Raw genomic sequence first — 15,942 nt, 5'->3', positions numbered from 1 at the left:
TTAACTAAATAAGCCTTTGACATTAACACTAATGTTTATCTTAATATTATAGTTGTTCTATTCGAGACCATAGAGGTTGCCATGGGTGCAGCTTTTCAACTTGCTCATAATGGTATACTGAAGGTTCTCGATAAAGATTCCAGATTTACCATGGCATGTTTTTACTGCACTTGAGTGACTACATTGTTCTTGTTACACAGTGCACCATTATCCTGGTACCAGTAATTATTGCCGCAGTTCAACAAATACACTAGGAATGGTATTATCTCTTAACATTGTAAAAGTAACCCATGTTGTTAGCTTTCCTGATACATTCCGCAGTGTACCAGTTCCCTGTAATACATACATCACCATGGCATCACATTTCCATGAGACAGCAAAAGTGACCTTGACCAGCAGACAGCAAAAGTGACATTGAGTTATAGTAACCTTGATCATCAAACAGCACTAGTGATCTTGACCGTCATACAGAAAAAGTGACCTTGACCAGCAGACAGTTATACATTGTAGTAACCTTGACCTGCAGACAGCGAACAAAAAACTTGACCAGTAGACAGCAAAAGTGACCTTGATCTGCAGACAACTCAAGTGACCTTGACCAGCAGACAGCAAAAGTAAAACAAGCAGACAACTCAAGTGACCTTGACCAGCAGACAGCAAAAGTAAAACAAGCAGACAGCAAAAGTAACCTTGACCTGCAGACAGCAAAAGTGACCTTGACCTGCAGACAGTTGTAATAGCCTTGATCACCAAATGGCAATAGTGATTAAAATGACCCTGAACCTTAGACTGTAACAGACAGCAAAAGTAATTTTGACCATCAGACAGCAATATTAGCTTTGATCATCAAACAGCAAAAGTTATTTTCAGGTGAAGTGACCTTGAGCTAGAACCTTCTGGTATTCTTTTCAAGTGTGTATTTTGCTAAGATTGAAATTCAATATAATTTTTGATAAACCTTCAAATTGAATTCTTAATGTCCAATTTTTTATAGATTGTCAAACAGGTGGACAGTTTGATGATTATACATCTAACAACTTGTATAGAAGCTATTTCAAGTTCCAGATACGATCAGTTACGCTAATAAATATGATCTTGAGTCTTGTATTTGTGTCCTTGTAATAAGATAGCTTGTAAGTATTGTTTTATACCAGACTTTAATGTGAATTGACAGGGATCTAATAGCTCTGAAACTATCAGTGGAAACATGAATAATGTATCTGAAATGAGCAAAAAAATCATTTCAAAGAACTTTTTACATGTTAAATCTGTGTTTTATCTGAAAATTCTACTAATTTACTCCGCTTATTAGACAAAGTAAAGCCATTAAGTGGCTATTTGAAATACTTTATTGGTTTGTTAGTAGTAGAGGCAAATTTAGATTTAATTAGAATGCTTTCTTTCTGTAAAAGAAGCTACAGCAACAGTTTTACATGTGTTATTTTATCTTTGTTACAAAGACATCAAAGTGTAATATTGATACAATACACTCATGTCTTTATACTGGTGTAACATAATAATATGTCTGTAATTATTTGATTTATTTCTACAACTGTAATCAGGCAATTAGTAAAAAAAAAACCTGTAACTTTTAAGTTTTAGCGATTAATTTTAACATTTGCTGATAGAAGATAATAATGTGAATGTTCATTTTTCTATCAGAATAATTGAAAATAGGAATATTGTTTGCATATTAGATCACCTGTATACTAGGGATGTTCCTATGAACAACAATCAACTTGTAATATTCATTGCGATCTTAATTTTAGGAATTGCCCATGGGATAAAACAACAACAACACAACTACAGGTACCAGGCATCTTCCTAAGAAGATTATTGAAACTTGCCTATACATGAATTTACATTATCACACTAGGTACCAGTGATGTACCAAAGATGTTCCATGTGCATGTTCCATAGCTTTTAATAACATAATGCCAGATGTTCCTTAGTTGACAAAAAACATTTGAGACATGATACCCGAGGGACATTTCATAATTTATAAAACATCATATGAGTCAAGGGAGTTTTGCAGCTTATTGCATAAAATAACAATTGTTTCCATCATTTCAGTGTCCAGTTTTAAATCCCAACCACAGGTAGCATTGGATCCACACATAATATATAGGTTGGAGTTCAAAAGCTAGCAGCAGTATTCTCCCACTTGTTTAAGTCAAGAGCTTATTTTGTATAACCAGTCTTAGTTATCTCCCTTTGTTTGTAGAAGTTGATATATATATTTTATATACATTGAATATACATCACACAGCTCTTGTACATGAGTGAGGTCAGAGGTGACTATAAATTAAAATTTTAATGTTTTTTTTATAGATTTTACTATTTCAAGGTCTGTTAACTTTATTATTTATGAACAATTTGCTCCTATCAAACCAATATTTTATAAATGATACTAGATCTCCCCATAACTGTGATTATTTTTGTTCAAAACTAGTTTTTATTGCCAGGAGTTAATTTAAATTACTTGTCCCGTATCATACATGTATATTGCAAAAATGTTCTACCATTGGAAATTTGCTTCTTCACTTCTATTTTTACAAAATTTTAACCTTTTAGTAACATTGACAGTATTAAAGTTATATGGTGTATTTCAAGAATAGGTAGAGGAAGACTTTGATGTCATGTTGAGGGATCATTGATACCAGCACTATAAAGTGTTGAGATTTGAGTACCGCTCAACCGCTCAAGCCGGTGCTGGGGGGGGGGGAAGGACATGAAGGATGTTGCACTTATTCATTATCCCACATGTACAGACTTAATCAAACCGAGTCTGCAATTTTCATGTAATTTTGGTGTGATTAATACTTCAGAGGGATCACTTTGTTTCTGGATTTATTTTTCTCACTGCCCCTCCATGCATTTTTCAGGCAAAAACAGGAAATTTAGCTGTAGGTTAGCTGGACAAGATCAATCCAATGTTCCTTCTGGGATTCCAACCCACAGCAGTGAGGGCAAGTGGTGTGAAGTCAGACTAGATACCAGCTAATACTGAGATATCTGGGACATTCCATAGCTTACTATATCATTTGAGTCAATAGCTGAGACATTCAATAGCTTATGATATTATTCTAGTCTATACCTTAAAGATTCCATAGCTTATGACATCATTTGAGTCGATACCTTGTACATTCCATTGTTTAGGACATTATTTGAGGCAATATGTGGGACATTCCATAGCTTATGAAATCATTTGATTGGATACCTGGGACATTCCATAGCTAATGGCAGCATCCGAGTTGGACATTCCAAAGTTTGACATCATTTGATTTGATACCTTGGACATTCCTTAGTTTATGACATAATTTAAGTCAATACCTAAAACATTCCATCATTTGAGTTAATACCTGGGACATTCCATAGCTTATGACATCATTTGAGTTAATACCTGGGACATTCCATAGCTAATGGCAGGATCCGAGTTGGACATTTCAAGGTTAATGACATCATTTGATTTGATACCTTGGACATTCCATAGTTTATGACATAATTTAAGTCAATACCTAAGACATTCCATCATTTGAGTTAAAACCTGGGACATTCCATAACTTATAACATCATTTGAGGCAATACCTGGGACATTCCATAGCTTATGACATCATTTGTGGCAATACCTGGGACATTCCATAGCTTATGACATCATTTGTGGCAATACCTGGGACATTCCATTGCCTGGATCATTCTAGTCTCTACCTTAGACATTCCAAAGATTATGACATCATTTGATTTGATACCTTGGACATTCCATAGCTTATGACATCATTCAAGTTGATAAAATGGCCATTCTGCAGCTTTATTTGAGTCAATACCTTGGACAGTTAACAGTTTATGACATCATTTGTTACCCAAGGCTGCATATACCTGGGATGTTTCGAAGCTCATGACAATATCATTAGAGACCAGAACCAAGGTTTTCCTGATTACAACACAGTAACTGTTCCCTATCAATCAAAAATAATAAAACACACAAGGTTAAATCAATGTAAATTTATTATTGAAACAATTCATTAACATAAAAAATACACAGTCAAAATTTGTCAATGAGTAGAAAATGATGATAATAATTATGATAATTCAAAGATAAACCATCAAGCTTTACCAATGAACATGTATGCTTTAAACTGAAAAAAATAGAAATGTCTAACAGACAATATAATGAAACTTTGTACAAAGTTTCCAAAAAACACAAATAATAATAATAATAACATTTCAAATAAAAATTGTGTATGAACCCTCAAAGATAAAGTGGCACCAACTGAACAATCATGTAATTGCTCCAAAAATATTCTTCATATGAAAAATCCTACCTTCCATTTCTTGTTAAATGGAAACTACATGCCTCCAAATGAGCCCAAAAAATTTCTAAAGTCAACCTTAAGAAAAATGTGCCTAGATTTTAAGTAAGGTATTTTTTTTTTTATATTTTAAGTAATAAATTACATGTTATATGTGATTATTGAATGATATTGCAGTTTTTATCAACATATATCTACTGTGTGACTAACACTGAAAGGACCATTTTGCATATTTTGTGATTTATTTGTTAATCATTTGAAATGTGTCAAGTACTTCCTTCATTCACTTGAAAATATTTTACTTCTTAATACATTTTCAAAATTTTCATGAAAATGAGCATAAATATGGAGGCATGTTGCTTTAAAGTTGACATTTAAAAAGTCTACATTTTGTATTAATTACATCATGAGTGAGATGGTACACATTCCTTTAAAATATTTTTGTTAGGTTTCTCGCTGCAATATAAATAAACATGTGTCAAGTTACTTTGTAGAAAAAAAAACCAGCAAAATAAATAGAAATACAAATTTAATCACCGTTTTACAGTGCCATTTTATCTGAAGTAGCCTCTACATTATATAAAAATTTCACATAAAAAAAGGGTTTTTATTTATTTTTCAGACTATAAAAATGAAATGAGCGATTAAAATGAAAGTGAAAAACTAATTTAACCTAAACTGTATAACAGTAGAGTGTAAAACAATATACAATCCACCCCATGACTGACATTACCTTGTATATACATGTAATATTTTACAGTACCAATAACAGATCAGTTTTATGCAGAATCACAAAAAGAGACAAAAATAATTATCAGGAATTTCAAATAAAAAAAGTTTTTATTCCCCATCTAAATTACAGACAGTTATTCTATGAACAAATGGTTGACAACTGAAAATTTACCTCATGCTAACACACACTGGTTGTCATGGAAAACAAGGGTAATATAATTATATATCATTCTTTACAATAATTTTAGTTTTTTTTAAGGGATTTTTTTTTTCTATTACTCATTGTTTTCTTAACCATAGCTTTGCTTTGGTCCAACAACAATGATCTTTCACTAACATTCTATAAAATTAACTTTTTTTTTTTTGGAACAATTGAGAATTGTATGTAAGTATAATGGGGAAAGAAAGGAAAAGAGGAATACAAGTTGGTGAAACATTCTCACCATCTCCGCAAGCCTTAAAATATACAAGCATTATTATAATAGAAACAGCACTATAACGTCACAACCATTTAAATAAATAAACCGTGTCATGACAAAACCAACATAGTGTGTTTTCGACCAGCATGGATCCAGACCAGCCTGCGCATCTGCGCAGTTTGATCAGAATCCATGCTGTTCGCTTACCGACTCTATTACAAGTAGAGAAACTGATAGCGAACAGCATGGATCCTGATCAGACTGCGCGGATGCGCTGGCTGGTCTGGATCCATGCTGGTCGCAAACGCATTATGTTGGTTTTGTCGTGATGCGGCTCTAAATAAAACCTAGTAAAGTCTTAAGAAAACTCGTTCTGTGACTTGACCAACAGTAGTTACTGGCACTGATACAAAAAAAAAATGTCCCCTAAAATGCCAGCTTATAAATTAGAAAATTGTTATAACCCTGGAAACAAAGTCATGATAGAAGAACATTTAGATATACATGTACATAAATGTATCAGAGAAAAGGGGCATTTCATCCAGATGAAAAATGCGATGACATTGATATAGGCACACAAGTATGACTGGTGCAATTAATATATACCATACAACAAGGGGGGACATTTACACAATGACACCAACCTAAAATTTCATTTGAATAATCCACTAGAATGAGTTTATTTATAGGGAAAGAAATATTTTGATTTAATACAATAATGGGAGTCCATATGGAAGTAAACAACAGAGACACCTCACTAAAAATAATTTACAATAATCACAATTTCAGGATAACGTTCAACTAATATTTTGATTGTTTTCTTAATTTCTACTTCAATCTATATTTCATACACACATATCTCTACATTTAAGCATAATTATACAAACAAAAGCAGTTAACAATATTCACATGAAATACAGAAATTTTCCGCAATATGGCTTACATCATAGGCACCTTAATTGGTCGCGTTACCAAACCATGATTTATTTAAAATGTCAACAAAATAAAACAAAATTTCATTGTTAATGGCTGGGTTCTTTAACAACTTTTTTTGCAGGTACAAAAAATTCATTATCTTTGTAATTACCTAAAGAAACAGTTTAAAAATTTTGTCAGAAATTTAAATAAGCAAAATAAAAATAACTAACAAGTGTCTTAATTCTTCAAATAAAGGTCACACTGGTAATAAAGTATAAATGAAACTAAAAATCCATGTAAATAAAATATTAAGTCTGCTTTTTTTGTCATTTATCAGTCCAATTTCAAATTATGCTTTAAGTTCATTTTTAAAATGATAAAGTCACGTCAGTTTAACCTATACAAAATTTATATAAACGAGTTACAGAATAATTATGATTTAACAATTAAACATCAATTAACACATCACATTTACTGAAGAGGTTTACAAAGGGACACAACTCTAGTTGTTCTATTGGCAGGGGCAGGTAACTACAGCTAACAACACTGGCAGTACAGGTGTGTGACTAGAATTTGGACTTCTCCTAATGTAGTATGAATGTTCTGAGAAAATAAATCAATAATCATTAAAATCTCATATAACTATAGTTAGTATTTCAAAGCTACCGATTCACACTTGAGTTCCCTCTCACAGTACATTTTCGTACTGTGTTAAGCGATTCACCTAAATGCACATTAAATACACAAAATCTATGCAAAAAGGGAAATAACCCTGTAGACACTTTGAATAACTTAGATAAATATTGATCTTTTTTAATTTTGTCTTCCTTATCAAACTAAATTTTTCTTATCAGTATAAAATGTGTCATAATTAAAAGTGGGTTTCAGTACCTTTTGAACAAGCAAAAGTTTAAACCTTTTCCCCGCTGGTGAACAAGTAGCTTTAAATAAAACTTATATTTGTTATATGACTTCAAACAATCTTACAAAATCATAAAGTGATAATAACGTTTTATAAATTAGAGGAAGTCTTTTACAAATGTAATCAAACAAACAAAAATAATTATATTTTTTTATGAAAAATATTTTATGACCATATCACTCGAATATTTCTGAGAACATTCAAACACAAATCATAAATCTAATTATTGTAAGCTACATCTATTCACATTACACGACCTTAACAACTGAAGATTTGAACAAACAAAAAAACACCTTTAAGTGATTTGGAGGTAGAATTCATTTGAAGTACATATAAACATTGCATTTATATAAAGATATTAACAAATATAAAGCAGAAGAAGAAACAAAGAAGAAAGAGAGAAGAAAAATCACAAACATTCAAGATCTAAACTTTGTAACAGTTTATAACATATGTGTACAATGAAATCAACAAAGTTTACTTGTTCCTTTCACAGTCAGTACCTGAATTACTCATGTATAGCTAGCCAGTATGTCAACTTAACTGGACATATTTCTACAGACCATAATGTCTAAATAGAGAAAATCTACATATTGTAATACCATTATTTAATAATATAAAAGTAAATTTTATTAAGTTTTATATTTAAGCATGGTGGAATATCAATTCTATCAACAAACATCTCCTCTTGGCCAGTAATGGCTTCCATTTTACAATATTAATAAAGTCATGTGCGGATCAAGTAAACTTTGTAAATCTTTGGTTGACAAAAAATGGAATGAACAGACAAGATTTATCAGTTTCAAAAACATTTTGTTCATGTAACAGTCAAAGTCCATGGAATATTTGTAAAGCAAGCAAGTTTATGAACAATTTAGTCCATAAACATATTTGAAAAGCAAGTTAGTTCATGAACAAGTCAAAGTCCATGGACATATTTGAAAAGCAAGATAGTTCATGAACAAGTCAAAGTCCATGGACATATTTGAAAAGCAAGATAGTTCATGAACAAATCAAGTCCAAAACATTTTTGAAAAACAAGTTAGTTTTACCAACCATTCAGCATCCATTGATATTGTATCAAAAAGTTCATGAACCAATCAAAGTTTATAAGAGAGCATGCAAGTTTGAAAACAAGTAAAAATCCATAGACACTGTTCAAAACATCAAGGTAATGAACAATGCTGTTGGATTTGAAAATATTCAGATCCATGTGCAAGCTCCTACAGTCCATAAACAAAATATACAGTGTATCTAATTGTAAAGCATAGTTATCAGACAAAGTCCTATAAAGGTTTTAAAATAAAAATCATTTATAGAATAGACATTTTTTTACAGTTTTTAATATGCTATTGTTTACAAGTAACACTCTGATAAGCTCCATGGTTGAAAAAAAGATAACATACATTTAACATCTGAAACATGTCTTTCAGATAATCTACTAAAATTATGCAAGCTGAATAAAGAAAGGCCCTTTAAGACAAAATAGAAAAACAAGACAAATAACATACAAGCAAAATTATATAAATTAAGTACAAATGAAGCAGTCACAGACTCTGTGCGATTGAAAGTTTATGACTGACATAGTATATATGATATATGAATGAATAAACAACAAATATCACTAGATAATTAACCACAGGCACTGGTTGAAAGAAAGTTTTGTCGCGATGTTGTACCATTTATCTCCAGTTTGATAACGATATGTACAAATCTATTCTTGTAGAAAACAACAACAAAATTGAGCAGGATTGTGCATTTTTGAATGCTTATGTCCTACAAGAGATTATATTAATGGCACATAGATTACATGTCAATACAAAGTAGCATTTAGATGGTCAATCAACTCAAAGTAAGTACAAGTAGCAAAAAGATGGTCAATCAACTCAAAGTAAGTACAAGTAGCAAAAAGATGGTCAATCAACTCAAAGTAAGTACAAGTAGCAACAAGATGGTCAATTAACTCAATAATTCAATTATCATATAAAGTTTTCCTTTTTTATACATTCAAACCAGTGTTAAAAATCAAGCAAAACCTTTAACAAACAAAAATTTTTTTTTTAAACAAGCATAACATTTCATTAAAACTGGTACTGAAAAGCCATCTCTATATTATATTGTCTTATATTTAAATATTTCCCCTGCAAATTCATGAAAACACTAGTCTTATAATGACTTCCTTTTCTTTTCTAAAAAAAGCAGCCCTTAAAAACTGGTTTACTTCAAACCAAGATTGCCTAAATACACAATAAACGCAAAGACCAAGTTACACAAGTATTTAGATGAACTGTGGAAAGGTGTTTTCAAATTACAGCTACAGAATTTCATATTTTTGGCAAATAGATCTGGCATATTGATCCAACGGTAAGAAAAAATGCAAGATTTTTGTGTCGTAACATTAACAAATTTGTTGTTTTTTTTTTAATTAGAATTAAAATTTAATGCATTTTTTTTATAAAATGGTGATATTTAGTCTACATGCAGAATGCAAATGAAAAAAGATATTAATTCAATCTGGATCTAAGACCAATATACATTTGTATCATGTTAAACAAAATTAAATATGCACCAATTCATTGTACATACACACGATTATGAAGAAAGGATAAGAATATGCGACACTTGTATCTAATACAAATGTTTAACACTGTAATTGTGTCTCTAAATTCAACATTAAACTAGTTTACTAGTACATATGATAGGCTGCTCAAGAAGCTTTCAATAAAAGATAGACTGTAACAGCTAAACACCTGCCATTATATGTTGATATAACTCTGGAAGAAATTCCACACCTGTACAATGTGGAGTAGTCATAAACTTCATAAAAATACAAATCATTTAAACAATTTGTAAAGTATAACTTCCGTGTAGAAAACTTTTAAAAGACGAGGGTTTGATTGTTTTGAACACAGTAGAGATTTGGCAGTATGCCAACACGACAGTCTTGAGATACGTGTACATGAAACGTTCTACACCGGCAATACAGAGTCACTATCTCCTTAACACACTTATATAAATGGTATATAACCCATCCGAAACCATCAACAACCAGTTTCTCCACTATGTAGAGTTCACAAGTTCAATGTTTCCGGTTGTAACTTTGGTAATGTAACATTTTACCTTTGAATTTTCTTTTCAAGAAAAATCTTTATACACTCAAAAGTATATATTTTTAACGCTGTTAGTTTGTTCTGTTTAACCGCAAGATATTCTGAACAAATATCCTCAATTTAATAAAGTTTTTGAGAACATTGGAGTGAATAGTCTGAGATCCCTGTATTATGCCACGAGGAATGGAAACAACACATCAAGGTTGAGGAGGTCATTCAAATAGACTGGTCGACTAAATAGTGAAAAAATTCACAGTCTGGTTCCAGCTCAAACAACATGAAAGAGACAACACTGGTAACGTCAGTTTGTCGTCTGCTACTACAGACTGGGACACATTATTTTTTTATTTGTTACACATGATCGATGATGAGCGACAGTTACTCAACTGATCTATAAAATATCGTATTAACTACAGTGTATTCTAGATGGCGTGACAGCCGATACTGACAATGTGGAAATACTAAAATTGTTGCTCAACCCGCTTGGCTTCTTTTTTGGGCTCAAATTTTTATTTATGTCTTCTGCAAATGTTGAAATACTAAATTTTGGTGAATTCTGGTAGCTTAAATCACCAGGACTTGACAGAGGTGAAAGAGCATAATCAAAGGATCTGTTGTGGTCACCTGTCTCTTTACAATCAGAGTTGACAGAAGATTTCGCGAGTGATTCAATGCTGTAAGACCGATTCAATCCGGAAGATTTTGAAGATATTGACAACGGTGACGACGCTTGAGGAAAGTTGAATCGAGAAGACAAGTATTTGTCCGGTCCTGATAAATTATGATCGGAAAATTTATACATTGAAAAAGGCGATTTGTGAGCAGGTAAAATATCTTCATGAGCTTTCATAGTAGTGTCCATGTCTTGGTGATCTCGACTTGAATCATGAACAAGAGGTGATTCAACATTTTGCAGACGTGACCTGTGTGGGGTTGAGAATGGATCGTCACTTGTAAAAGAATGGGCGGGACTACCAGGCATAGAATCACTGTCATGGATACTGTCCTCACCCATCTGGCTGTCACTCATGTGTCCATCTTCTTCATCTGAACCTCCTCCTTCATCATAAGTCCTAATGCATTTCTTCTTCCTCCTGTAATTCAAAAGAAAACAAATGAGCCACAAGAGAAACAATGGAGACTCAAGACAAAAGAATAAGCAAAAAGGAAAAGAATGTGTCAAAACAAAATTGATTTTCCCACATCATAATATTACTAAATAGACCAGTGTTTTTTATATGAGCTATCATAGCCATATTCATAACAAAAACTAAATAGCAAATATTGACCCTCATGTGTTACATATGAAAAACTAAATACTTTAATGATTTAAAATATAAATATAGAATGTTTTATAATTCAATATAGATATAATAAATATAATAGGTAGAAAAAATAACTAACAAATAAGGAAAATGCTAAAAAGAAATATCACACCATAGACTTAAGCAACAAAATCTTAAATGAAATAAATAATTAAAAAGAACAATTTAGTCTGCTTGCAGGCAAATATGGTTTAAACAATAACAGACATTCGAAATAAAAGGTCCTGATCTAATTTAGAAACATTGAACTTAATATAATAATATAACCAATGTTTTTAAGACAAAGTAAAAATTTGACTACATGGTGGCACATATGCCAAAAGTCAACCTGTAAGGATTTCAAAAATACTGGTAGTACAAATGCACAAATATTATACATGTGATATATATAACACACCTGTATAATATTCCTGGTTATCTATAATTAAACTCATCAACCTCATTAACTGCAGGGTACCTTCATTTCCATAAATTCAACTATTAAATACTTAATTGAATTTTGTTACCATATTTGCAAGCATGCTGTAAAATAATTATCAAAATACACGCTGTTACAGCATAATTAATATTATAAGCAGGTTATGATTTCTGTTTAAATACAAAATAAATAAGTTTAAAAAATTATTTATCATGGGCTTAAACGTAATACTAGCCTTATTTCAGGGGCGGCAAAATCAATTGCCCGACTGTCCTACAGTCTGTGCGGACAAGTGGAAATTTTCAAGAATTTACTATATCAATGTATCAAAGGGACAAGGTCAAAAATACTTCAAATAATAACGGGAAATAAAGTCAAAATCAGATTTTGCCAGCCCTGCTGAGAGTATAAGTATCCGAGTATCTGAGATACCAACGGTTATAGACTAGTTTTACGTTGTCAAGTGCTCATGTAATATTTGCTAGATTATATAAAAATGAGCCGCGTCACGACAAAACCAACATAGTACGTTTGCCACCAGCATGGATCCAAACCATCTGCGCAGTCTGATCAGGACCCATGCTGTTCGCTATCAATTTCTCTACTTGTAATAGAGTTGGTAAGCGAACAGCATGGATTCTGATCAGACTACGCGGATGCCCAGACTGATCTGGATCCATGCTTGTCGCAAACGCACTTTGTTGGTTTTGTCGTGATGCGGCTCATATATCTAACAAGAGTGCTTTATATAGAATGAGCTCCTACTGGTGCCTGTAAATACAATATATACATTTCATGATTAACGACTAGCAGGTATTTATCTAGCGGGTACGTGCAAACATCCGTCTGTTAGTGTGCAAAAATAGTTTATCCTGTTATAAGCATTGCAAATTATCAAATTTACATCTAGAACATATAGACTACATAGAAATAAAAATAAAGTTTAAAAAAAAAGTTTGATATGTTTCCTGTAATTATCTCTTTTGGGTTGTCTAACGTATGAAAAATAGTCCAAATGTTCTTAACTACGTTCTTTAAATTAATAAATACTGTAATCATTATGACATAATGGTAAAAAAATTTCAAATCATTTAATTTTTTTTTTTATAAGTTACCATGATATCAGTTTTGTGGGCAGCAAATGTAAAAAGTTAGCAAAAATCTCTAATGAACTCTTATGAGGCCTTTATAAAGAAAGTAAGCCAAAGTACAACCCACCCCACCAAAAAAAAAACACCTTAAAAGTTTTTGTCTAGAAAATTCTTACATACATTTTTGATAAGTTTAATTAACAATTAACTACTATCTTAGTTCTAATGACTATTAGTACATTAAAGCATCCTTGTTCACATTTCTGATCGATCATGATCAAATATTTATAGACTCTCGTATAAATCTACATGTCTCGGTTACACAAAATCTGAAGAAATGATCTCTCCATTTCTTTTAAAAGATTTCAAGTACATGTATCATGTAAACATTTGATTTTTTTTTTTATTTCAAATTGTTTTTTTTTTTAAACAAATCTGTCCAAAAAGAAAAAAGTACTTGATAAAACAATCTTACAGCCTTCTGTGAACAAGCAGCTTTAAAGCAGACCTAGCACTAATATAAGCAATACAAAATTATAAATATAATTCACAAATTTGATAAAATTATCTGACCAGTACTTTACAATTGGCAAACAGTAAGTTATTAAGTTATCTGCAACTGTTTAACAAGTTTTAACTTAAACACTAAGCTTGTTAAGGAAGTATGTGACCTGTATACAGCCAGGCCAGCCTGTATTGCTGTGATACCTGAATAGGTCAGTCACCCTACCAGGATATTTAATGTTGGCTGTTGAAATTTAGGATTTTGATATTAAAATCTCCAAGATTAAGAAATGGACAGGTCAAACAATAAAAGGGAAAGTTTAATTCAGTATGCCATTGGTTCTTTCCATACCTGTCTCATAATGTATTGTCTACAGAAAGAAATCATTGGGGCATTATCTATTAATTTGTAATTATACACAAGAATGACAGAACGACAAAATGTCATATCACCAGACAACAATAAAGCCAAAAAAGTGGGGGTAAAAATGATATCAAAAAACACACTATTCCTGACGATAAATTTCCAGAAAAAAATTTTAAATTGTGAATATATCAACACATGAAATGAAATTTGTGACACGTAAAATTTAATCATCTTGAAATTTGTATTATTATGTCAACCTTTACAAATCATTCCAAAAACTAATGCTATAGAAATTTTGCTGGTATTATCTCGCAACTTTGACAAAAACACAAAGCTACCTTTGAAATACACCTGAGGTCTGAGAAAATTTATTTTTACTGGGTTACGGGAAGAATATATCAAAAGCAAAAATCACAAACTGCCAGACAAAAAAAAATATTTGTTAAATTTAAAACTTGGACTTACTGTACTGGAAATAAATACATCTAAAGCTCATTAAAGTAGTATAAGCATTAAGTATAAAATATGATTAACACATGCTACGTTACGTATACAAAAAGCAAAGCGTTACATAAGCAACCATTTTCAGGGCTGGGTTTTCTAAGATGTTATTTTATAGCTATGTAAAAAAAGAAAGATAATAAATAGGATTTGTTTTAATTTTTCTTGTTATTTGAAAACTGAAAACAGATGATGCAGTTATGTATCATGTTAAATACGGGCATATTATCAAAATATCAAAAACGGATTCAATTAATTATCTTTCCGCAGTAAAATAATAGCGCAAGACTGGTACTTTTATAAAAAAAACACAAAAAAAACATATCGTCTTACAAATAGGCCATGCATGTTATTATTTACTCTCAGCCAATGAAAATGCACAAAGCAGCAGACATAAGCGTTACTATTAATAGCCACCAATCATCATGCGGCATTTCGTACCTCATTTTCAGATTTAGCTATTTTTATATCTACAATTTGATCACTAGATTGTTCACTCCTGAAAATCAACAAATATGATTAAGAAAATAGAGACATCTTACTACATTTTACGTAAAATAAAATTCATTCTTTAAAATTCATATGATCTGATAATTTATAAAAATGATAGTAAAAAAACAGAAAAAATGCTTCACATTATTATGATTTTTCAGTAGAAAAAAAAAGAAGAAAAAACATATTAACTTTTCAATAGAAAATCTGCAAAAAGTTATACATTTTTAACAGTACTTCTCATTTCTACACAGTAAATAAAAATACTATGTGATTTTTTTTTTTCAACTTAAAAAATTGCAAATACGGAAATTCATTTTAAACATGGTCTTCAGAATAAAAGAACAATAATAAACCATTAAGAATCAGTTTCATTCTTTTACACAAAAGAAAACAAATTATTGAAAAACTGAAATTCTTAAAAATTTTCCCTTATCACCCACATAATGACAAAACATTTTGTCATGAGTTTTTTTCCCACAATTCATTTACAGCACAATGTAAAACAAAGTAACAACATTGCCATGGTAACTTACCGACAAGGTTTGCACCAATTTTTCTGCTGCTCCATACCGTATCGAGCTCGACACTTCTTGGCACTATTTGTACATTCACCTACAGGACAGAAAGCACACATTACAAAACTGTAGAACTTAAAAAATGCCAGGATAGACAAGACTTACAACAAATATACAGCATATAAAGTGAAAGATGAAAATCCTTATTGCTAACTTTTAACTTGCGTTTCTATGAATATGAAAGTTTATATTTTTTAGCATCAGCAAAATTTCATAATTTTTTATTTAGTTTTCATTTTTTTTTTTTGGTGGTAT

General features: G+C 31.2%; 1 protein-coding gene across 9 annotated transcripts in view; it reads right to left on the bottom strand.

The window, feature by feature from the left end:
• Nucleotides 1-8,276: 8,276 nt before the first annotated feature.
• The window catches only part of LOC132714295 (protein pangolin, isoforms A/H/I/S-like), a 71,152-nt gene continuing 63,486 nt past the window's right edge, over nucleotides 8,277-15,942 (bottom strand). For 6 of the 9 annotated variants that reach the window (XM_060697125.1, XM_060697127.1, XM_060697126.1 and 3 more), the window contains 2 exons: nucleotides 15,646-15,724; nucleotides 8,277-11,505 (listed from right to left, as the gene is read on the bottom strand). In XM_060697125.1, the coding sequence (XP_060553108.1) occupies nucleotides 10,818-11,505; nucleotides 15,646-15,724 (767 nt within the window). In that variant the 3' untranslated portion in view covers nucleotides 8,277-10,817. Of the gene's footprint in view, nucleotides 11,506-15,058; nucleotides 15,117-15,645; nucleotides 15,725-15,942 lie in introns of all 9 variants that reach the window. The other 3 variants (XM_060697133.1, XM_060697132.1, XM_060697131.1) reach the window with 1 other exon arrangement.

This window comes from Ruditapes philippinarum, unplaced genomic scaffold (genome assembly GCF_026571515.1).
Source record: "Ruditapes philippinarum isolate M1 unplaced genomic scaffold, ASM2657151v2 ctg343_1_1_1_1, whole genome shotgun sequence".
Taxonomy (NCBI): domain Eukaryota; kingdom Metazoa; phylum Mollusca; class Bivalvia; order Venerida; family Veneridae; genus Ruditapes; species Ruditapes philippinarum.
This window is presented reverse-complemented; position numbering and strand designations above follow the sequence as displayed.